We start from the raw sequence: 24,875 nt of genomic DNA, 5'->3' as shown, positions 1-24,875 counted from the left end.
GCCACAATTTATTGGTCCTAAACATTGAAGTTTTATTGATTACAAAATCAGTATTACATCATTAGCTCTAGTTGAATCTAGTTTTGGTTTTCTTTGGCCAGGTTTTGCAATATCCATCTCTGATCTTCCTCCAACTCAAATCAATGGAGCTGAAAGGGAATTTGTTTGTGGTGCTCGTTAAATACATGAAAAAAATGAAACCTGAACATCTCTTTCCAGAATGTCCCAGATACTCCTCCGAACACATGGTCGACACTTTTCTTACTATTACTTAAGTAGAAAGCAGTTCATATAAAAGCGTATCACAGTAAGAGTAGTGGTAGCACAATTATCAGAGACTGATGTCTCAAAACCAAAATGTCTGCTTTGTTGGATACAAGAGGCCAAAAAAAATGATTTTTTTTTAATTTGTGAGAACTAACCTTTTAAAGGATTCTTTTGAGAATATGTGTAAATTAGAAACAACTATTTATTACTTTCTTCCTGGACCACATGTGTCGTGTCTAAGTAGTGTGACATGTGAGTCTTTATATAAAAACAGAGGTCAATAAAGTGTTTAAAAAACAGATTGACTCAATTTATTTTATTTCCTTTAAATCTCACGTTATCAGCACAAACTGTTTTCCTCATTTGAGGAAGAAACGCAAAAACAACTCGAAAATGAGTCAACAGCGTGACCCCCACTGAGAGACGCAACAAGAAGCTCGCAACCATCTCCGAGGGATGTTCAGTGATCCGAGCCAATCAGAGACCACCTGGAGGTTCCATTACAGTGCACCATGGGACACTCACTCCACCCGGGGACTAGAACTGTTTACGGGTATGTGAATGTGTGTAATTGAGTAAACGTGTATGTGAGATAAGCATTGTGTATGCATGTAATAGTGTATGATAGCGGCAGGGACGCCGGCCAATATGTGGGAGACTGTTAGGTTGTTTTTTTTTTCTCTAAAAATATACTGGGTGTGAAGTTTGCATGAGAGTGAAATGTGAAAAACAATCCAATGTAACTCAGTCAAATACATCAGCCAACCAACTGTAAAATATGTAGTTCTGCAAATAAATATCTCTAAGTTATATATATATATATATACACATAGTATAACACTTCTAAGATCACATCAGCAGAGGTATTTTGATAGAAGACAATGATACAGTTGTGTAAAATAACAGTACAGATTTCTAGTTTGCACTGATCTTCTGTATCCTGTTGACTTAAAAACAATTGTTTGACATTTTGCGTATTGCACATGTTCACTGTCAAGCCGAGAGTTAGATGAGATCAATACCACTCTCACATCTGTACGCTAAATATGAAGCTAAAGCTGACTCTGAAGTTTACAAAATCTGCTTAAAGCTCACTATAAAACATGTTATATCTTGCTTGTTTCATCCGTAAAAAAACAGTGCAGTGCTTTTTTTAAAGCACTTTTTAAAGTTATGTGCCTGACTAGTTCCTGTATGGGTGCAGAGACTTTCTGGATATAGTTTGGCACATAACCCCCCCCATAAAACCATAACCCGGGTTTTTTTTACACTCTACCCAGGGCTTATACTCATCTAACTCTTGGCAAGGATCTATTCCCGAAAAATGACACATTTTTGCATTAAGACCTGCTTGCATAGGTAGATTAGTGCCCTAACATTTAGGTGGAAATTTAAGGTAAGACTTAACACCACCTATTCATTTGTTTGAGCAAAACCAAAGTCAAGCAAATACAGACTGGAAATGATATCAGATATGAAGATATGCAACAGCTGTGAAATGGTGTTTCTATCATACACAGAGTTACAGAAGTTGTAAAAATTCAGCAGTGAGCTTTGAAATGTCTCGCTTGAATTGAGATTTTATAGGTGTGCTCAGTCCTCATTTTAAAAAATGAGAGATAAAACTCCTCTCCCATCTATTGTGAGTCAGCTGCTATCTTCAGTGTGGGTGGTCCCAACGGTCTATCCCGGATCAGGCCCAGGTTGCAGTAGCAGTGATGGGAGGGTGAATTTCCTCATTTAAATGTCCTTATCTCTTAAATATTACTCGTTTTCCATTCTCACCATACCCCATACTTCCTCCCCCCGAAGGAGCTTTCTGAGAATCCTGGAAGGTTCTACCACCACTTCTCGAAGAGGATTCTGTCTTTAGTGAGGCCGAGGTCCATGAGGGTTTTTGAAAGTCCTTCGATCATGGGCCGGGGCCCACACAGGTAACACAAAGTCCTCTGCGGGTCCACGTGAGCCCGCAACTCCTCCTCTGTGATTCTCCCGCCTGAGTAGACACAAGGGAAGTCAGTCAATTGATCAAGATTCCCTTCGTTGTCTCCCACGTGGAGCTTTGATAGAAACTTGTTCTGCATGATGACGGAGATAAATCAACAAAGACAGACTGTGGTAGAATGTGACAGTCACTAAATCATCCCTGAAAAACAAAGAAAAGTGTGTGTGTGTGTGTGGGGGCATTACTTACGGTTGATAAATGGCTGGAGGTGCGAGTCGACGTCTGTGCTCTGTTGCGTGACGTGGAGGTCACAGGAGAGCTTGTCAGGGAACTCCCGACACGCCTCGATGATGGAGCTCTGGGAATACAGACGGTAGGTGAGCTCCTTACACACTGCGATACACCTGCCCATATATCCCAGACCATACATGTGGACACTGTTGCTGTTTACCTTAAAGAGCAGTTCCTGGGTGTTCTTGGCGCTGTAGCAGAGGTGGGCAGAGCCTATCTTATAGTCCCGCCCACCAGAGGCCTGATTGAGATGCAGCAGACCACTTGTGTGCAACAGGATGGAGTACAAGGGGTTGATCCCCACGCCGCCGGCCAACAGCAGCAAATCCACGGAGGGGTCAGAGGGCGACGGGTTGAAGAAGAAGTCCCCGCCGACACGCATGGCCACTCGAGAGCCCACTGTACACTGAGAGGGGAGACCAAAACACGCTTTGATGGGCTGGATAACTTGGACACATCTTTCTTTGCTAGGTAGCTGAAATAAACCTTTTGAAATAAATTCCATAAAGAAATACAATATTTTTCCTACATCGTAAGCACTTTTAGATCACCGCGCAAACCTAAGTTATGGGATGGAAAGGGTGAAAGTGTTGTGCAGTGAGGGTCTTTTGAAAAACACACACACACACACACACACACACGCACACACACACACACGCACGCACGCACGCACGCACGCACACTATTCCTGCTCACGGAGAGAGGAGTCAGAGCGCAATATCAAACAAATGGATCATCAAACGATGCCGGGGCAGAGAGCTGTAAGACTCAGAATGCTCAAACAAATCACGCCGCTTTCTGATACGTATTTACACAAGGCAAGGTAGCTCAAAGCTATTTATTATTAGGGCTCGTCATCAACCACAGAAGCTACAAACATGCAGAGTACTGACATGGAAGGGAAAGGTAGGCAGGAAGGATACACGGTTCATTTTACATTAATACTTACAATTCTACTGCTGGATTAACAAAAGATACCTTTTGGAGGATTTCCCAAAATACAATGTTATGCACCATGAACATGTTTTCTCTTTCTATTACTTTTTATGATGTATTCACCCCGTCGGCTTGCTCTACACACAGTTAAACACAAGTTTATCTTGAGTTTTTAGCTTCATTATCACAACTTGACTTCAGAACTACTGAGCAGGCACATTTTCAAATTTGCTGAGTCACTTTAACTAACCCTTGACAGCAATTACACATTATTGAAAAACATTAGGGGTCATATCCCTATTGGATAAGAACACCTAAAAGAAAATTATGAAACTGATTAAGGTTTAAGTGGTTTAATGACCTAAATGCTCAATTGGGAAAGTTTCAATTTCCAATTTGTAATGTAACCTGTTAGGACAGGTAAGTGCCCACTGCTTCTGTATGTCCCCAAAAAAAGAACAAAAACAAAATCTGAAAACCAATCATGTGATTGTGTGGCAGCCTTAATTTCCTAACTCTATAACACCATAAACATTTCTCAACACCCTGATTGCTCCACTTGTTCTCTTTCTACATCTCCTTTCTTGCGCCCCCACCTTCTCACTTTTTCTCCGTCTCCCTCATGCATACACTAGCAATGTAATCTTCCCAACCAAGATATACTTTTCTAGAATAATCCAACTCAAAAGGCAACAATCTTTCCGAGTAAAGTTCAATAATATTCGCCAGGAAAAGAATCACTCTTTGTAACTTTGGGAGTCTTCAACATCGTGCTTCTCTGCTCCACTCACCATGGTGTGGATCCAGTGTGCTGGAGGGTGTTTGGTGTATTTGACGGCCAATTCAACAACGCCCTCCCTCTGCAGCAAATCCGGGCTGGAGCACATGGAGAAACCGCCCACCGTCTCCACGCCGGGGATGAAGAAATCCACCCTGCACACACAATTTATTATTTGATGAATTAGTCAAATGATTTATTATTCATAAGTGGATGTTTGAACATGATAATCCATATCAAGACTAAAACCTGACAAGTTATAATGTTTACATCACTGCGGGGACTAAAACTATTAGGAGTTAGAAACAACATATTGTATTACTAATATTTGTATTGCATTACATGCATGTTGTTATAAAACATAAATCACTTAATTTCAACCATTATTCTTTGTGTTTACATACAAAAAAGTCATGTTATTCTGATTGAAAATATAGCTTACTTATCACATTTCTAAACAACAGTTTATTCAAGAGTAAAGACATGTTGAACTGAGGGTGAGAGTGGTGACCTTTGACCTCAGTGGAGGTGGAAGCCTGTTCCAGAACAAAGCAAAACCAGATGGAAAGTTGCCTGCTAGTTAGTTAAATAAAAAGTGTATGAAACCCATTATTACCCCCAACGTGGTGGCATTCGTCCATCAACAAGCAGAGGAGAGAAACCCAAGAAGAAAACAGCAATACTTAACAGTTGAGCTAATGTTCCAACAACACAATGACCCACTGTTACACTGGAGAGATACACTGACTCCTAAACCCTCGGAGGCATCATAAATATGGATCTGATGAACACATATGTTCCACCCACCCACCCCCCACCTCCTCTCCTCCTCCTCCTCCTCCTCCTCTCCCACCTGGAGATGAACAACTAAACAGTCCTTTTTCTCTGAAATACTGAACTCAAGGATTTCCATCTATTTACATTCATTATCAGTTGCTGCAGGGCAACTGGCTGCCGGTTTTATGTCTCACCACTACCGCCCACCTACAGTATGGGCTCGTGTACATAAACTGCATGTGCAGGGTACTAATTAACATTGACAGACAGATAACAAAAGCTCTGCCTTCATTGTTGAAGTAATTAACTTGTTATTGGGACTATAAGGGAGTCACTGAAAGTGAACTTGCAAGTAAAACATTTTCTAATGTCATGCACCATTCAAAAACAAGCCACTGAGTCTTAAAACACCTTTCAAGTCAAAGCTGCAAGAGTGCATGCAAACCAGTGCAGATGGCGGTAACTTTCACAAATATATGAGCAAACTTGATCTTATCAAGTCCCCAACTATTTGGCTCATCCTCTAAATAGTTCATAAGCTTTGTGATATAATCCTGAAAAACAGCTGTTTTCTTCTTATCAACATTAATCTTGAGCTGTTCTGTGCAGGATTGTAAACTTATTTTTCCTATAAAAGGTTTTGTAAGAAAAGAAAACCAACAGGCCAATGGTAGGACATAGCAAACACAATGCCACCACCGTGTGGTGACTATGAGCATTACAGGAACTGTCAAGGACACCAGAGAGCTGTTTCATAAAGCTCGCTCAGGCGGTAACCTCGACATAGTTTGGCAAGTTCTGCCAATTTGTGTTTCATGAAGAAAGTGCTTCTATTTTAACTTCTGCTTTTAGCCTTAACGTTCAGAGACTAGATTAAGGATGCTAACAATGCATTCATGCAGTGTTAGAATGGAAAGAAGAGGGGGGTTCTTTCAAAGCTGGTTTTATTCATTTGACCCAACAAGATGGGTATAAAAAGTAGCCTTAAAAACAAATGTAGCCTTAAAAACAAATGCTAACTATTCTATACCCCCTGTACAACAGCATAGCCCCTCAACAACAATGCAATTCAGCTGAGAGGTCAACCCCTCTTGGTGAGAGGGCACCCCACACCAAACTAGAATAATTAGCATTTAACTTTCTCACTTCTCTTATTCTCATCGGCCATAACTATCTAGGATCATATGAGAAAAGAGCAATGAACATACATCGCTAACTCTCAAAATGACATGTAACCTTAGCATCACTAATGAGAATATTGGCAGTTCATGCATTCACCTTTTTGTTTCAGGTTTCTTTCAAATTGATAAAATCCTCTGTACAACAGCGTAGCCCCTCAACAATGCGGTTTATCTAAAACGTAACCCCTCTTGTGTTTCAATACAATGTGACAGTGTTTCTTAAACTGGTACAAAAAAAGTTTTATAAATTGAAAAAGTAACACACGGTTCTACTCACCACTGTCCTGCTTTGAAGCTGAAGTCTGGGTGAACGGCTATTCTCAAACGTTTCACGGTCTCTGACTCGTCCATGATGCCGCATACTTGAGCTGGATACAGAGCCTGTGTTAGGCAACGAGGTACACAAACACACAGGAGTTTAGGAGTGGGTTAATAATCTGAGAATGGACTGTCAGCAAATGATACAGACGAGATGAATGTATTCAACTAGAAAATATCAACTTACATTTTGTCTGTAGTTGCTCGATGTTCTCTCTAGATGGTCCATTTCACTTTTGGAGGACATATGTCTAAAAAATAAAAGGAGGTATTGTTTGTAACATACTGTGTCTCTAAAGAAGTAGAATATTCAAAAACTACAAGTGAACTTTGCTCTCATTATCAGCAAGCGTCAACAAACCTTAAAGGGCCAGTTCACCTAAATTACAACTAAAATTTATTTTGTGCTTCTATGGTTACTTTTCAATTGTTGGCCATTGACATTTCTGCTGTTGACCCCTATATAACAGGAAAGTGACCTTTTGTTTGAGGGGTGACAAACAAACGTTTCAGAAGGTGATTCACATGACACCACATACAATGTAATCTATAGAGAGGCTTGCAGAATCAGTAATCTCTTTTAAACCACTTCTTAAAACACATTTTTACAGAATTGGCTTTTATGTGATGTCGTCGTGTTTCGTTTTACTATTTTATCCTATATTCGTTACTATTTTATGTTTATCTATTTCACTTGATTTTATTTATTTTGTTCGTTTATTTGATTGTCACTTGTTATTTCATTTTATGTCTTAAGTTTAGTTTTATCCTAACGATTGTTTTTAATGTTTCATCTATTGCACTGTTTGTCAACCTTGTTTTTAAAAAGGTGCTATATAAATAAAGTTATTATTATTATTATTACAGAGCTACAGGTAAACACACTGTTACACCTGGTCATTGCCCCTCTGGATAATGTCGTATTGTAGTCCCCTTGCTGTCAGTCTCCACAGGGCCTCAGGAGTGAGCAGCCAGGGCACAGAGCCATACCTTCCAGGTTAAACTCACCTTGTGGCGGATCTGGGGCCCAGCAGCCGGGAGCAGAGCGGACCGCCGGAGGGACTCTGCAGAATGAAGCTTCGTGCAGCGGAGGACAGGAGACAGCGGACGCCCATGACGACCTGAATGAGAAAAGACCAGAAACACTGTCATATGTCCAGGTTTCTTATCCATTCATAAACCCCCTGTGCAACAGCATAGCCCCTCAACAACAATGCAGTTCAGCTGAGACGTCACCTCCTCTGGGTGAGAGGGCAGCCCACAGAAAACTAGAATAATCTGGCATAATTATGAGCGTTTTCCTTGTAAAATGCCGCTTTACGACAACTAGGCACCGCTTTACGTCACCTAGTCACCGCTTTACGTCACCAACCGTGCCTCAGTTTCTCATAATGCTAGCTTCCTGCTTGCTTGTTATTTAACACAGACACATTAAACTATAGAAAACAGCGAGCTGCAGAGCACCTTTTCTTACCGAGATAAGATGAAAGTGTGTTTATGTCAAGTGATATTCATATTCCTCTCTAGTATCTTCGTGGTAACCTTGCTTAACGTTACATGACTACACTGATGTTTTCTTCTTCTTCTTCGTGGACCTGTATTGCTGTTAACTTCTTCTTCTTCTACGACGTGGAGCGCTTGGCATTAAATGTTTTGCAGCAGCGCCCTCCTCTGGCGCGTTGGAGGATGGACACACACACATACAAACATTTGGAAACTTGGGGATGTTGAGCATGTTCAGGGCTTTGCAGAAACATGTTTATAGCAGTTTGTGGAAGAAACAGTGTACTGCTTGGAACAGGAGGGGAATTGTAGATGACAATCATGCTTTTGAAAAATATTTGTGCAATACATTATACATTACACATATCTGTGCAATACATTATACATTACACATTACACTGTGCAATAATAGTTAAAATAGTTAAAATTGTTTTTTTTTTTTTTTCTGTCTGTAAATATAATATTTCAGTTATTGTTGTTTTTCTACTGTTTTTTTTTATTGCTATTTATAATACTTGTTTTTTTTTTTTCATTTTTTTTTTTATTTGTCTTCTTCTACTATGTCTCTTGTGTGCACTTTACTCTACGCTGCTGTAAGCCTGCAAATTTCCCCGCTGCAGGACTAATAAAGGATTATCTTATCTTATCTTATCTTATCTTATCTTATCTTATCTTATTTGCATTGACATTATTGTAGGAATGTTTACATTTGCTTTATGTGGTAGGCACAACAACTCCTGCACTCTTTGGTTTGATAGGTAACTAAAAAAGGTGCCATAATAGGAGGTCCGGATTCATAATTATTAACAAGATTTACAATTATATATTTTTATGATATACATTTAAAGTTGTTCTGATCAATATTTTTCATATTAGTAATGAATCAAACAATGGATGTCTGCAGTAATTGCCCTCAGCTCATTATTTACTTACTTCCTGTAAGTCGCTTTGGATAAAAGCGTCTGCTAAATGACTGTAATGTAATGTAATGTAATATTTAGATTTTACAGCCCACAACTTGACTGTTTGGTTCACTCTCAATGCTCTCATCGAAGTTGTTACAACCATTATACCAAAATAAAATGAGATTTTCTATGCGATAATCTCTATTTTATCTTTAATCACAAAAATACTATATTTTACTTCATCTTGAAATAAAATGTGTCTGCCAGCATTTTGTCTAGGTAAACTAAAATGTATATTAAAATGTACACACACACATATATATATATATATATATATATATATATATATATATATATATATATATATAATAATATATATATATATATAAAAGAAGAAGTGGTTCTGGTAAGTCTGTGCGACTGGCAGCACAGGTACATAATTTACTGATTATCACCAATCTTATGATGACACTCAATTATAACCTGAAGTATAAAAAACAGATGATCAGTAATCTTATTTGGCTCCATCTGGTGGTCAAATAACAGAGAGTGTGCTGTTTTGTGAGAAGCAGCTTGACAAACTTTTCTCAGGATGCTGCTTCAGTCAGATTTTCAAAAGGGCAGATATCAGATCTCGTTTCGGGCTCTTCTAATAAAGCCCTGTTTCTCTATTTTAGCTGACGTTTTCACTGCTACAATGACACACTTTTTTGATTGTTGTTGAGCATCTGTCAAACTTTGATCTTGCTGCGAGTCTGTAACTCTTTGATCACAAGCGAGTAAATGGCTGCTTAACAGTCTAATGCAAGGCACATACAACCTGCAGTCACAGTTACACATGGTGGCTTGTCAGTTTAAGTATTATGGTTTAACATCATGTGGCGTCTTTGTGCTGGAATAATGTTGTTTTTCAAAACTCACTTTCTGTAGCTTAGAATTACATTTCATAGTTTTAATTATGTATCGGAACATGATAAGTTCTGACGCTATATAGGCCCTATTGGGAAAATATTGTATCTAACTTTAAAACTATTTAATGTGATTGTTGGTAAAATTTGGGTTTTCAGTAGTCCACAAAATGTTCAGACCTGAGTACTTGTTGCAGGTCTTTGTGGTTATGTGTCTTTATTTCTGCAGTTACATGGAAATGTTAGCACTAGAAATAGAAAATGACAAGACTCCAATGTGAAGGCTGTTTGAACATTAATCATGTAACAGTATGGTTTAAGGTCAAGGGTTTTGTAATCAGTGAGTTCAATGAGGAAATTCTAGTCAACCAAATATGTGTGTGTGCATAGCTGCATGATAATTACTGTGTTTGCTTTTTGTTATGAGAATAGTACTCAAGAGAGACAAACAAAAAACACAAAGAAAATGTCCAGTTACAGTGAGATTCCTTTCTGCATTCCTGACAGTTTCATCTTCAGTGCCTGCGGTGAAGCTCAGGTGAGTTTCAAATGGTTAATAACTCCAAAAGGCACAGTGGAAAACCGGCCAAACAATGCAATCCTCAAATCAAGCACACAATGCATTACATCGAAACTCATTATAATCACAAGAACAGAACTTGAGCCTGCTCCACCCATCTGTTTGTGTTTAGTTAGTACAACTCCCTCTTCTATTTGACCCATATTACCATCAGCTGTGAGCTGCAATGTACACATTTGTGTACCTGTAAGGGTGGCCGGTGTTTAAATAGCCCTCAAGTGTTTGTGCTATCAGAGAAGGCCAGTAAACCAGTTCAGTGCTTGTTACTGTCCTTTGATACAGTAGCTGCTCACTTCCTCTGGGAGGTTTTTGTGAGCTGACGCTACCAGTCCAACTGGCTGCCTTCCTGCTCTCTTTTCTCCCATGGCTAACACACCACGGCTCAACCTGTTGTTCAACGCTGCATAGTGACGGATATTTTCAGGTTCATCACGTCCCAATGGCTTACGCACATGGCACACGTGTGATGCAAGCAGACTGCTGTCATCACACACACACACACAAAACACACGCGTAGACGGGCCCACGTAGTTTGATCTGTTTTAGTCTGAGTCAAACGTAAATATTAATACACGGTTGAGTGAGTCACTTTGTGTTTAGTAAGTTTCTAAATTTGTCTCAGCCTATGAACTTGCAAATAACAGCTATTTATATGTATCATGATCAGGCCTTTTGAGATTTACACATAATTATTGCATACTGATAAAAATTTGATTCCAGCAACAAACAATACATAAAAATGACAATTTTAATGAATGTATCTGCGATAAATAGGAACATAATATATGTTTTTTACACTTGACAGTCCAAACATGTTGGTTATTGAGCCGGTCAGTTGTATTTTGAAGTTTGCAATGGAATAAAGTCAACCATCGCTGTGATACAGCTGGAGAGTATCCCCTTATGCAATCACAGTTTCAATATCTCTCTACAACATAACTCTACTTTCTACACACATTCTACACATGCCTCTCAGTCTCAATGGGAAAATGCTCAAATTTCACCCTGAGGAAATCCTTCAGTCAAAACTGGAACATGTTCAATAAGACATTTGTCTCTGCACGAGTGTTTTTATCTAACTGGCGTGGTTGAAGTTAATGATCAACTTTCAGAGAAACTAACTGTGGAAACGAGATTGGCAGATTGGGGACAGAGGAAGAGCAAAACTGAGAGTTGATAAGAAAAGATAACATCCTGTGATTATGATGCTGCTTTGACTTAAAGAGGTTATCACCATGCAGGCTGTGGGTGAGGAGGACAGCAGGATGTGTTGAAATTATGAATCTATAATTTTAAGTATATTCATCAGGTAAAATACGGCAAAGATTAACCGATTTCAACTTCTTAATGTAAAGATGCTTTTCCTTTTTTCTAATTCAATGGAATATCTTTTGGTTTTATAGTCTTGGCAAGATAATACATGTCATCATCTTGGGCTCGGAAAAATGATGATGGGCAATTTTCAGATATTTCACTTACTGACTAATTAATAAAGTTATCATAAAAGATACAACCGATTAATTCACAATGAAAATAACCATCAGTTGCAGCACTAGAGCGTTAAGGGTAATCTTGATCTACATTGTCTATTCATGTGTTTATATATACATTGCATTCATGCTTACCTGTGTGTGCAGGATAAAGGACAATGAAGGACAGCATTCTGTGTATGATGGAGAGAGGAAATGACTCCGCAGAGTTTCGACTGAGATGGGAGACGTGAGGAGAGGGAGTCCCCAAGGTATGCAGGCCACCGGCTGCTGAAGTAGAGGGAGAGAGAGAAGGCTCACATTCCTGTTGCCACAACAACTTTCACTCTAAACTTTGGAGGAGGAAAACAAAAAGGCATTACCTGATTCCTCCCCCCTCTCCTCTGTCTTTTGACCATTTTGCTCTCGGACTCGGGCCGTGTCTTCCCTCTTGGCAGAGACCGACACACAAAACATTTGATAATTCAAAGGTACACCAGGATTAAATCACTTAACGTCACATCTAGGAGATGTCGTGTCCTCAGCTGACACCATGAAACTTGGCTTCTACACAGTAGATAGTTGAGATTAAGATTGTCCCATTTGTGATGTACTTTAACCCTAATTTGAATAATGCGCAATATGTCCCAATCATATACAAAACTTATAAATTAAAATAAATCAGATTTATAAGTGGTGACTGCTTAAACATTGGGTACATATGTGCTGTATATTGTAAACAAGTGATTGTTTTAAGGATGTGCACCATGAGAATGTTCTTGTTTCAAGGAGGTTTTGTTTTACTGAGATTTTGCATGATTTCATAATGAAGCTGTTGACAAATTTATAACTTGAGAAAAAAAATATCTTTTGGCTTCTCATGACACATGCTTTGTCTTTATAGCTTTAGTCCATCAACAAGAGCTGCAGCGCATGTGGACCAATAGTCATTTACATATAACTTGTGGTGTAGGAAGTAATCAGATCCTTTACTTAAGTAAAAGTAGAAATACAAAATGCACATGTACTCTATTACAACTAAAAGTCATGTATTGCAAATGTAACTTAAGTTAAAGTACATCATTATCAGCCAAATGTCCTTACTTATCAGAGAAAATGGCCCATATGTATTATTGCATTATTGATATTGATGTATTCATTTGAAAGGGGCTCTTTACTCTTGTAGCTGGTCCAAGTGGAGCTTAATATCACTTTGCACCACTTCCTTTTTTAAAATGACCATTTATTAATTTATTATCAAATTACTGTAGATATAACAGCTTATTAGAGAGTCAGAGAGTCAATGACTCAAGTCCCTTGTATGGATGAATCACCTTCAAGTTTGTATAACATCCACCAATTAATAAAAAGGTGAGTAATTACATTTTTTCTCAACCTGGCAACCGAAAAGTTCTATTGGACGTGAATACAATTATTCATTAGACAATGATACCCCATACGCGTATTATATACCTGTTTAACATTTTCTAATTGTTTCTTAGTTATCAAGAAAACATACTCACAACTGAGTAGTGTCTTCTTTTAGCATGAGATCTGTATGTCTGGATATATGTTACTCTATAAAATATGGGCTGTAAAGGATGCAGCATGGGTTGAAGCCATGAGAACTGAAAATGTCCTGCTTATGTGAATTTCAGACAGACAGACAGACAGACAGACAGACAGACAGACAGACAGAGGGGCTATAAACTACATGAAAACTGACTCTCCCCATGCAGAGTTGGACTTGAGAGAACAGATCCTGCAGAGTCACGCATGACAAGCAGCCCGGCAGGTGAAACCAGCAGCAGGCCAAACTGCTTCCCCTCAGTTAATGTGAACATACAACAGTTGCACCTCTAGTGCAGTAAAGTCTCAATTAAACCTTGCAGCCAGGTGACTATAGGTAACCTGCATTGTTTTGGTCTGTGGCTATTAATACCAAGTAACTGAATAAACTATTCCATTGTGTTCCTTTGCATGCCAACGTACAAGTCATTCTGGCCTAAATAACTGGGCGTCCAAAATGTGGACATAATTTGGCTCTGTGGCTTGGGTTGGGTTCAGGTGATACAAAGACACATTTTTTTTGGTTTTGTTTTTTAGCTGTCACTGAAGAGGCGCAAGCTCCCATGGGGTATGTTGCCACGCAACCACAAGCCCCGCCCACCATCAGAGTGCATTCACCTGGACGAGGGCTCAGGTGACAGACCCTGAGTGTTCATCCAATCAAAGGTGAGCACAGGTGCTGCGAGGAGAGTTTCGGAGGCGGAAACCTGCTGGTTCAGTGGAGGAAAGCCGCTCCTTATAAAATTGTCAAAACATTTTTAGTAATGTGTCCTTAAGAACTGCATAGGAAGAGCAGAGGTATTCCACCAGAGCACCCGGAGAGAAGTTAAAGACACTGGAGGTGAGATGCAAAGAGGCACGACACCTGTGCGTGATATGGATACTGCTGCTACGGTCTCCTGAAGGACTGCTGTCAAACTAGTGCTCCACCACTGAAGGAGAAGAAGACGCTGATCTGTTCTGTGGATTTACATCTGGGATCAATCAAAAGCGTGACATTTACACTTTGAGTGGGGTTCTGAGTGTCCACGCAGTAAACTACACTACAGTGTCTCAGGTAAGGCTGACGAGAGCTTGTTTTGGTGCATTGTTCACCTGTGAATCACGGCTTGGGTTTGCTCCTCTGTTCTCAGGACTCATTAAACCAGTTTTACAGAGAAGGTTGCTACAGGTTATTCTGAGGATTGGCTGCTGAGAAGTTTTTTTTTTTTTTTTTTTTTATAAACAGTGGAAAAATCGCTCCTAGAGATGAGAAATTAAATTGCATTCACATTTAGAGAGGGCAAATCATGTTATTAGGATTTGTGATGATGATGAGGGTGAGGATGAAGATGTGGAGCATGATGAGTGTTAGGACAACAATGTGTCAGTGCAGTTCTTTATGTAATCAAAGACAAGAAAGAATAAAGGGATACATTTATGTTTTACTAGAAATTAGAGAGAGCCAGTAAATAACATGACTTGAAATATTGCTGATGCAGAGGAGAAGATCTCAGCTGAGTTACTGATGGTATGTGTTTCCTCATACAGTGCCCTCCCTCCAGTCAAAGATGACAGACAGGGTCCCGTGGTGGAAGGCTTTCCTGCCAAAAAAGAAGAGCGGAGGCTCCAATGTGGACTTTGACCCCTTTGCACATGCTGATAAGCAAAAAGACCCGGCGACCTCCAAGACCGGCGGCGACCAGCCCTCGTCTCAACAAGAGTCCAACAAGACCTCCAGCATCCTCAGCGACGACACCTACGACGACTCCCGCCTGGAGTCCGTCTTCAACGAGCAGACGTGTCGCAGGAACATGAAGGTGTCCCGCTCAGGTCGATTCAAGGAGAAGCGGAGAGTGCGCTCGAGCCTTCCTTTGCAGGACAAAGAGACAGAGAATGGGGCATCGGGCAGGGAGGACATGCGGTGACGGTGAGGAGGAGTAGATGATCAAAGACTGCTTTGTCTCCGAAGATGCTTGAAGAAAAGGAGAGGAATTTTGTAGTACATGAAGATGCTTAATTCTCTTGAGGCATACCAAGATGTCTGCTGTATGTTGGTTAAGATGGTGATGATGAAGATGACAAGGAGCATTCAACTTTTTCACTGCACACTGCAGAAATGAGGTTATGTGGTACATGAAATATTGGAAATTTGGACATTTTTGTTGATGGGCTTTTGCCAGAAGGCAACAGACACAAAGATAAATGACCTGAAATGGATTTTATTTGTTCTTCAGGATGGTTACCGAAACCATTTCGCCAACAATATCCCATAATCAAAGCTCAAAAGAAGAGATACAGTACCTTTTGTTGTAAGCACTTAAGAGCCCAATATTTGAGTTAATGTCTTACAGTGTCCTTGTTTCAGTCACGGACTGTGTCATCATTGGACAACTCCTGAAATTGCCCACAACCTTTTAACAAAACACAATCCTCGAATGCAATTTTCTGTGTGATATGCTCCTGAAAAATATTGTCAATAAGATGTTTACATTATTTCTATAATAATAATATTATATGTTTGATAATGAAGGATAAATATATGCTCCTTTTACAAAAAAAAAAAGTTGATTCTAAAGGGTTAGAAGGATGTTTATAAATGTGTAAAATGATTTCATAATTATGTGTGAAAAGAAATCGGTTAGCGGAAGAAATTAAATGATGCTTGTGAGCAGCTTTTAGTCAGATGCACGACACTTGCCAGCGAAATGCATAAAAAAAACTTTAAATGAAGGATGAAATTGTTTTTATGACATTATGGGTCCAGCTGAAGTAAGAAACTATAATGTTGTGATATCCAGCTGAATGAGCCATGTAGCTAAAGAAGTAAGACCCAGATGTAGTTTGCTTTGCAGGACTACTGTGTTTTGGACCAGCTGTGAATACTTAAATGAAGGCAACATATGAGAAATAAATCTGATAACTGCATCAGTGTGTGTATGTGCATGTGCTTTATTATAATGTTCAATCACAATCCAATGGCTCAACTTTGACAGCGCAAGGCTGACTTTGACCAAAAACCAGACCTTTTTGCAGTTACATTACAAGAAAGTCTCCTGAACACAGAAGAAAAAGTGCCTTTCAAACCTCTTGGCATCCGTGTTGTGGCCCCGTCATCGCTTTCCTGGAAGATACAATGAGCAGGGCCAACGTGTGATTATCGTGTTGTCTGAAAAAGGTAATTACAAGGAATTTGTGCCATGTGTATATATAGCATCTTCAGTGTCAAACTCAGGCTTAAGTTACACTGTTTGGCCACTTAAAAGGGAGGAGCATGCCTGTATCACTGCATTCCTTTGTCCCTCTTGAGGTTTAAGGTGTGTTTGTGTCGAAGAGTTTTGACTGATGCGTCATTTAAAATCACTTTTTGATTCTCAGATGTTATGCATTGATATCTAAGTATCAGCTCGTAAAGGGAAACAGGTTATTTGATATTGAAGGAACGCCTTTGAAATAAGGATATTTTTCAACACAAGGGGGCGAAGATGTGCAATACTAGTCGAAAAAATAGAGTTGAGTAGAACTAAAATACTGTGAGTGTAAGAGAGTCCATGGAGGACAGAGAAGTCACTTCTCCTCCGCACCAGGTCTCGAACCTGCGTACAGGTTGTTCTGTTCCACGCTGGTGTGATTCAAGGTGAGGGGAAGTTTCTTGGCAACTCCAGGATGAAGTGAGGCAACGACTCAGATGATGGTCCCCCACCTCCCTCTCACTGGTCCCGTGGTGGGTGCGGTGAGGTGTGGCCTCCTGCAGGGAGGGGATAAGCAGCCAGAGCCAGATAGAGACCGCTGTACACGACCGATATTCCATGTTTTATTTTTTATTTTTTTCCCAGCATCTGCTGTGTGGACACCAACGTGAAGTAAAAATGAGAAGTTTGTGGAACTTTTAGTTATTGTCAGCCCAAAACTCCGGATACCGTGTTGTCCTCATTGGACTATAAATAAGGCTGTGGAGAGGCTGTGAGGTCAGTGCGCTGCGGTCTGTCCCACTGAAGCTCTCTCTCTCTCTCTCTCTCTCTCTGCTAACAGGTGGATATTTTCGTTAAGGTAAGACAACGCTGCTTACTAATTGTTTATGTACACTTGTATGCGTAATTCTTATTTCTGCTAAATTAAATGTGGAAATATTAAGGAGGGACAAGGGTTTCAACAGGAACTGTGTATTCAAGCACCTTGTCTTATCTACTCAAATGTGCACCAAGGTTTTAGTGGATATGTATTTGAGATTTTTTGTCTTCTCTTTGCACATTTGATGGAGTTGACAAAATACACAGATCAGCATTAAGTAATGATATAACAATAGATGAGGAACATTTCAGGTTTAAAAAATGTTATCCTACAAGATGTTGTTATTGAACTACAATATAACTCAAATGTATTTTTTTTTAGAATTTGGGAAGTGCACGATAGAAAGTAGGCTACTTTCAACATACCTATCACAGACACAGACCACATGAAAATACATTAATTTGCGGCCTTGGCCTCTGACTCCCCAAACAGCACATTATAGCTACACCATCTCCATTCATTAATACAATAAATATTCAGTACCTTTTTCCCCAAGTCAGTTAGGACAGCCTCAGCTGGGGCTCCATGTTCTCAATCTTTATTCATGTCTTTCACATTAAAAATGTGTAGAAATAACTGAATGTAAAGGCTGCAGCAGCTCCCACTTCCAGCTGATTTTGTGTGTGTCATCAGATCTTCTTTGCTTCAGGAAGACAGCAGGAAGAACAAGCCTTTCTACAGGTCAATGAAAAACAGCTGGTGTTAGAGGATCATTTCCACTCAGTGTCCCACCTGTTCCTTTAGAGCTCAGCTGACCTGTGTCCAGCTTTGCCACACAGTGTCACAGAGGCTGCTTGACACAGATATGAAGATAGAAATAGCAACGGAGGACAGTCTGCCAGTTACATAGACGGGAGGGCAGACTTGTACACGCACACACATGGACAAAAACAAGAGGGACAGATACGTAGAGGCTCAACAGAAAAAGGTTCTGTTCTGTGTTTTATTAAATTGCTCAGGAGGAGCATGTGCAAATTCCACAGAAAACCCAATGTGCACAAACCTCGCTGTGTTTTCAGTCTCTCACAGCCATGCAAGACAGCTCGTCAAGAATTTATGATGTCAGGAAAGTGTGGAGATCTCAGGGACTCGCTGAGTGGCCAACAATATGTGGAGATTAAAAGATGGTGACATAATCTGGGACATGAACTGTTCCTGGAAAGCTGCTGTTTGGCCGACGGTGCTTATCACTTTGATAACTGAACCAGTTGCTCTTGATGAATCATGAGACACCTTGTAACAACAGTAAAACACTGGGGGAGGGAAAAAAAGAACAATGTGTGTGCTTGCCTTTTTCCTGTGGAGTTTCCTCAATGTGTTTTCCATTCACTTACTTCACTGAAGTCCCTCTGGTCACAGAGCGACTGAAGGGTAGGGGTCCATTACTTTTCCAACAACACTCTCCATTGTTCCTCTCCCAAGTCCTGCCACAGAGCATTGTGGGAAGACAGAGGGGAGGGGGGATGTGTCAGATTTCTCTAGAGAGGATGGAGCGCTCGCTGCTTCCTGTTTTGCCCTCTACGCTGGCTAAAGCTCTTCCTGTTCAGGGAAGAGGGTAGGAGGTCATCGATTGTGCCCCTTTACACAGTAGCAGCTTCTGGAGTAAACGTCCTAGAAGGTGGTCAGTGGTCGTGGTGCAGGAATAGGATGGCAGTCATAGGGTGTGCATTGTCTTCTGCAGGTATCTGAGGCCTCAGCATGCCAGTCCCCCTCCTCCTCCTCCTCCTCCTCCTCCTCCTCCTCCCCTGGCTCCACCTCCTCCTCCGCCGCCCAGCGCTGCCCTGCCACCGGTAAGAGGGTCTCTCTCTAACTGTCTCTCAGGCAACTGCAAACACTCACTCGTGTCCTTCTCACTGACCATCAACCATCACCTGTAGGTTGTTTGCATTATTGATTGAGGTAATACACACACACACACACACACGCACACACACACACACACACACACACACACACACACACACACACACACACACACACACACACACACACACACACACACACATGCAGTAGGGCAGACAGCAGACTCTCAGTAGCAGCAGAGTGTTATGTTTCCACAGCAGGCGCTCAGTGTCCTCATGTTAAATGAGTCGCCACTGCCAGAAAACAAGGCCACCCTATAGGACACATCAATAAACTGGATGCTTTCAATGCATCTTTCTTTTTTTTTTGTTTGTATCTTTTTTTATCAGAGGAGCTGAGGTGAAGTTAAGAAGATAGTGTTAACACCATACAGTTGTTCTCACATCTTATGCTAAAAGATCACATCAAATAAACTTTAAATTCTTGAAAATTCACTTAGTAGGTGTTAGTATTTATTATTGTTGTTTGCAGCTTCTGTGATGATTTTTTGGGGATTCAATGTTAATATTTATATTAATTTGTCAGAAATTAGCAAACAAATAAGAAAATAATGGAAAATAAATGAAAAAAAATTGTCCAAAGTGACGTCTTCAAATATCTTGCTTTGTCTGATCAACTGTACAAAACCCAAAGGTTTTCAATTTACAATCATGTGAGAAAAAAAAAGCATCACATGGAGCCTACAGATGTTTGTTTTCTTTATAAGTGCCATAAATTATTAATCGATTATCAAAATAGTCTGTGCTACAATTAGTATCCTGTAGTGGACCCTTACTGTAAGACAGAACACATATTGGGCAAAACATTTGTCACTGTTAAATAAATTTAAAAAAATTGTCTCTGTGTGACAGTGTCCGTTAGAGCCTCTTAGGGTCCAGTCTGGTGGAGGTGGAGGAGGAGGAGGAGGAGGAGGAGGAGGAGGAAGGAATGCCCTGTTGGCCGACATCCAGAAAGGAGCCAGGCTCAAGAAAGTCACCCAGGTCAACGACCGCAGTGCCCCCGCTGTCGATAGTAAGAGCAACATCCATACCATGCTACAAACACACACACAGATGCTCTCAGTTAAAACACTGAACAATACTCACATGCATCTGGTGTCACCGACTTCTAGTAACTCTCATATCTGAGCTCAGAGGAAGGTGATTTAATGGTGTATGTTTGTGTGAAAGGGTAAAATAGAGAGCGTGAACAAACAGGAGTGGTGCAGGTTTTATTTAATGTATAGTTCATTGGACGTATGTTGTTTCTCTTTGACCTATATTTAAGAATAGAAACACACCAAGTGGACTCTTCAGGAAGGAATGTTCTACATCAGATAAAGACTCAAGCGGAATAGGAAACTACTACAATGTATATACAGTGGCAAACACAAAAGGCAACACATGCATTGTATCCACACTATACTACAAGGTTTATAAAAAATGTTTATGTATGTGATGTTTATGTTGCCTTCGGTATTTTCAAGTCTGTGTGCATGTTTCGTCTGTTTGCAAGACAACTTTTCTGAAACTTTTTGATTTAAAGGCCATTAAATGTAACATTTAAACTGAGTAATTCAGCTAGAAACATTTACTTTATACTTTGTTTGCCATTCTGGTAAGTAGCTCTGTTGCATAAGTTTACCTGCCCAACCAGAAAGCCACACAACTTCTCTTGGAAATAAAACAAATAGTCAACTCAATAATCTCTATGTGTATGATGAAGATGCTTGATCGTGGAAATATGGATTGTCAGTGTATCATATAATATTTTAACAATTTGTTCATTTGAATTTGCGTAGTAGCTAACAGTACATTGTCAGTTACATGTAGCGTGGTGTGTAGGTCACCCTCGGGGAGATCAATTGATTTGGGTGGTGCAAAATTAATCATATTCCAGCCTGAACTATTGCGTCTCTATGTTGTCGTTTCAGAATTAAAAACAAAATTGTCAATACTATAAAACCTGCTGAGCACAAAAAACTTTATGTTATATTGACATATAATGATTAAAAAATACCAAAAAGACAGGGATGTCATTAATCATTTGTAATATATGTATACTTGTGTCCCCAGAGCCCAAGGCTAGCACTGGAGATGTATCCAGCAGTGTTGCTGCTTCTCAGGGCTCATCAGGAGGGATGGCACCCATGGGACCCCCTTTGGGTGGGCTGTTTGCTGGAGGGTTCCCCACCCTCAGGCCTATAAGAGAAGTAGCAGGAAAGACCACTGGTGGGTGCAAAATGTCTAACTCTGACTAAATCTAAATATTATTATAAAATATCATATAATTCAAATGACTTTTTTTTGTGTTTGCTTGTCAAAGTGTCTCGTTCGAGCTCCTCGGCCTCCGTGAAGCCCCTGTGGAACCCCCACGCCAGCAGACGTCTCCGAGCCTCACAGGACGGCGGAGCTCCGAGGCTCCGTCCACCGTCCGCCGCCCCCTCGTCCTCCGCACCTCCCTCCCCCTCTCACGGCAGCAAGCGCCCACCTTCTTTCCCCACTTCCTCCCCCCGCCGCCTCCACCACCAGCCCCTCCCTCTGCTCCTCCCCCGCCTCCCCCACCACAAGCCTTCCAGGACCGGCCGCCCAACCGGCCTCCGCCTCTCCCCTCCTGCCCTCCTCCTCCCCCCCATCCCAAGTCACCAAGCCCACCTGGCTGCCCATCCAGCACTCCTACCACACCATCGTCTCCCAGCCCTCCACGCCTCCTCCCCTGCCTCCTCCACCTTTCCAGCTCCACTCTGCTGTTCCAGGGGACCGCTCCTCCGGTTGTTTCTACCCTCTGCCCCCCTCCCCAGTCCACTCTGAACCTTCCAGGTTCCCCATCCAGCGGGAGAGCCCACTGGGACCTCCTCCCCCACCTCCTGCTCCCCCTCTACCAGCGTCTTTTAGCCCCAGCTGCCCGTCCACCCTACCCCCTCCCCCGCCCAAGGTGCCAGCGGTGCCCTCCCCAGCCATGCGCTCTCTGCCTCCCTCGTACCCCTGCAACGCACCGACCCGACGTCCACCTGCTGTGCCCAGAAGTGCAGGTAGGAGCAAACCAAGATGAGGAACTGTCTTTTTGTCTCATCCATAATCTTTCTGTTGATGGTGAATGGAGAGCTGGTGCAAGGTAGATACAAAAAACAACAACAACCCTGCTGGCATATTTGTTGAAGTGTGCTTTCCAAGGCAGTGGTTATGGAGATGATTTTCACTCATGTTCAAACATAATGTAAAGCCATCAGAATCTACCGTAAAATGGAGCCAATCTAATAAACTGATGTAATCAATAGGCACAAGAGAATATATTAGATGTACAAGAGAAAGACAATTTCAAGGCAATGGATTTTTTATTCAATCTCATTTACAGGTTTAATAGGAAGGCATAAAACAGGTGTTCCAAATGGGTTTTGGGAATCCTATAGGGGAGCCACAAATTAAATCTGAGGCGTTGGAAGATGATTTTCATTAAAAGAGGAAAGATTTAGATAATTCTTATTTTTACGGTTTTCTGAAATGAAAAAAAAAAAAGAGCTCTTGATGGAACTGTTCATCAACTCATTGACATGTAGACATTATTGCCTTTTACAGGGTCACAAGCCAAAACTGGTTGGAAACCACTGCTATAGACTAGTCAGATATTAAATAGTCTGGAGAGGACTTTACCCTGGAAATCCAGTTTGCAGAGGAGGTGTAGACTGTTCTTTTCCATTCAAGAAAATTACAACAAAGTTTCATCTAAAATACTGAGAGTTTGCAACAACAGCAAGACCTAAACAAAATTAAATGTGCATATGAAATGCTGAAGTAACAGAACATCTATCTTATATTGTTTGAAATCTGTGGCTATACTCATGTTATACAAGCCACAAACATTCATACAATGTATGACATTTGATTCAACAACATGTTTATGGGAGGAAAAATACCAGTAGAAAGATCTGTAGTAACTGTTAGTGGTGTGTCTGAAACTTGTAAGAAACTTCCAAACAAGTACAGGTTGTAAACTGTGGCAGCTGTTGCAGCTAGTTATTAAAGCCAACAGGGTTTCTGTTGTGTTAGGAGCATTTACAAATCAATGCTTTTTTTTTTTCAGAGACAATGTGTCAATGTGATCTTGCTGTCTCAGTTATCATAAAAGAGCACATTGGATTTGGATGTATTTTTCATGTGGTATATTTTATTGATGTTGTCTGACACCCCTCTGCTCTGCTGTTGTCACCCATGGCAACAGGTGTGGGTCGGCTGGCTCCTCCTCCAGCTCCCCCTGCACGTTCCCCCTCTACGGAGCTGTCCAGCCGCATTCCTCCTCCTCCACCACCTCCTCCCCTGCTTCCATCAAGTCTCAGGAATGGACACCTGCACAGCCTGGGTGAGTGTGTCTTACAGTTATATATCTGGCAGTGTTTATCTGACATTTTAGAGGCCCTTTAGTGGATTTTCTTATCCACTGTGACTTGATATAATAGTAAAAGTACAATAATGTAATTTTATTACATTTTATTTATTTAATTCATTCTAATTAGGGCTATCACAATATCAGATTTTCGCCGCACGATTGAGTTCGCACCAGCGATATTTTTGCGATATCGACAGGAAATTGAAATTATAATAATAATGCTCAAAAATCACTTGTGCACTTTTTCTAATTTTATGCAAATAAAGAGGCACATGATTATGTACATGATATTATCATATTAGTATTATTAACATGATATCTATATTTCATTTTTGGTTCATGGTTATTGTATTTCCTACATCATCATTAGAAGTAAATATAATGTAATCGCTTCTATTGATGATGAGAGACACCCCTCAATACGACCATATGGACTTCTGTTTTTAAAGTAACAACAGGTTAAGAACACCTTCACACATACTAAGCAGTAGAAAGTACAACTTACTTGTAAGGATGAAATAAAGTTTACACACTGTTGTTTTAATGCCTCACAATGATTTATAATATACCATCATTTTGTTTTATCTACTTTTATGTAACGGGGTTTGTGTGATTATCGTAGGCACACTGTAATTTACTATGATTGCATTGATTAAAAAGTGTAACTCTCAGGGTCAAAGTACTGTAGAGGGAATGAGACTAGAGAAGGGTTGTTCTTGGATGAGTTTTTTAAGAGACAGATTAGGGAAGAATATAACTTTTTTTTTTTTTTTTAAATGAGGACAAAATGGCAGCCTTTGATTGTATCTCTACTGTATATTTAGCAGATGATTTTGAATCCAAGTTCCAGTTCCACCCCGTAGAGGACTTCCCCCCTCCCGATGAATTCAAGCCTTTTCCTCGGATCTACCCGAGCAAAGAAAACAGAGGTAGCACCACAGTACGCTCACTGTTTCTCTTCTTCACCCATGACTTCTATCCTCTATTGAGTTTTTCTCCCTCTTTCCTCTATCTTACAGTGAACCCCAAACCACCTGGGATTAGGACACACCTCAGATGAGTCAAGGCCTCACCCCGTCCTTCATCCCCCCCTCACACACACACACACACACACACACACACACACACACACACACACACACACACACACACACACACACACACACACACACA

General features: G+C 40.6%; 3 protein-coding genes across 3 annotated transcripts; 2 read left to right on the top strand and 1 right to left on the bottom strand.

The window, feature by feature from the left end:
* Positions 1-91: 91 nt before the first annotated feature.
* Positions 92-8,083, bottom strand: oxnad1 (oxidoreductase NAD-binding domain containing 1). Its single transcript, XM_054606098.1, has 8 exons — positions 7,968-8,083; positions 7,502-7,614; positions 6,681-6,744; positions 6,453-6,556; positions 4,231-4,372; positions 2,664-2,909; positions 2,462-2,570; positions 92-2,263 (listed from the first exon to the last, which is right to left on the bottom strand). The coding sequence occupies exons 2-8, from the start codon at positions 7,606-7,608 to the stop codon at positions 2,106-2,108; spliced, it is 930 nt and encodes a 309-aa protein (XP_054462073.1). The 5' UTR covers positions 7,609-7,614; positions 7,968-8,083; the 3' UTR covers positions 92-2,105.
* A 6,894-nt stretch (positions 8,084-14,977) lies between these two features.
* LOC129097627 (proline-rich protein 15-like protein) lies at positions 14,978-15,334 on the top strand. Its single transcript, XM_054606529.1, has one exon. It carries the CDS (start codon positions 14,978-14,980, stop codon positions 15,332-15,334), a length of 357 nt encoding a protein of 118 aa, XP_054462504.1.
* Positions 15,335-17,097: 1,763 nt separating this feature from the next.
* On the top strand, positions 17,098-24,793 carry LOC129097626 (WAS/WASL-interacting protein family member 3-like). The gene is given in 13 exon segments (XM_054606528.1): positions 17,098-17,197; positions 18,900-19,032; positions 19,159-19,267; positions 20,192-20,351; positions 21,395-21,550; positions 21,645-21,687; positions 21,689-21,753; positions 21,756-21,824; positions 21,827-21,943; positions 21,946-22,350; positions 23,538-23,675; positions 24,527-24,631; positions 24,722-24,793. Coding segments are annotated over 13 exon segments (1,641 nt in total). The 3' UTR covers positions 24,763-24,793.
* Positions 24,794-24,875: the final 82 nt, after the last annotated feature.

Source organism: Anoplopoma fimbria, chromosome 10 (assembly GCF_027596085.1).
Source record: "Anoplopoma fimbria isolate UVic2021 breed Golden Eagle Sablefish chromosome 10, Afim_UVic_2022, whole genome shotgun sequence".
Taxonomy (NCBI): domain Eukaryota; kingdom Metazoa; phylum Chordata; class Actinopteri; order Perciformes; family Anoplopomatidae; genus Anoplopoma; species Anoplopoma fimbria.
The sequence above is the reverse complement of the archived record's forward strand: the minus strand, read 5'-3'. Positions and strand labels throughout refer to the sequence as shown.

Excerpts from the sequence above, each read along its gene's own strand:
- LOC129097627 (XM_054606529.1), top strand. The coding sequence starts at position 14,978 with ATGACAGACAGGGTCCCGTGGTGGAAGGCTTTCCTGCCAAAAAAGAAG.
- oxnad1 (XM_054606098.1), bottom strand. The coding sequence starts at position 7,608 with ATGGGCGTCCGCTGTCTCCTGTCCTCCGCTGCACGAAGCTTCATTCTG. Across the intron at positions 6,557-6,680 it reads CGAGCAACTACAGACAAAAT|GCTCTGTATCCAGCTCAAGT; the intron begins GTAAGTTGATAT and ends TGCCTAACACAG. Across the intron at positions 4,373-6,452 it reads AGCTTCAAAGCAGGACAGTG|GGTGGATTTCTTCATCCCCG; the intron begins GTGAGTAGAACC and ends TTGTGTGTGCAG.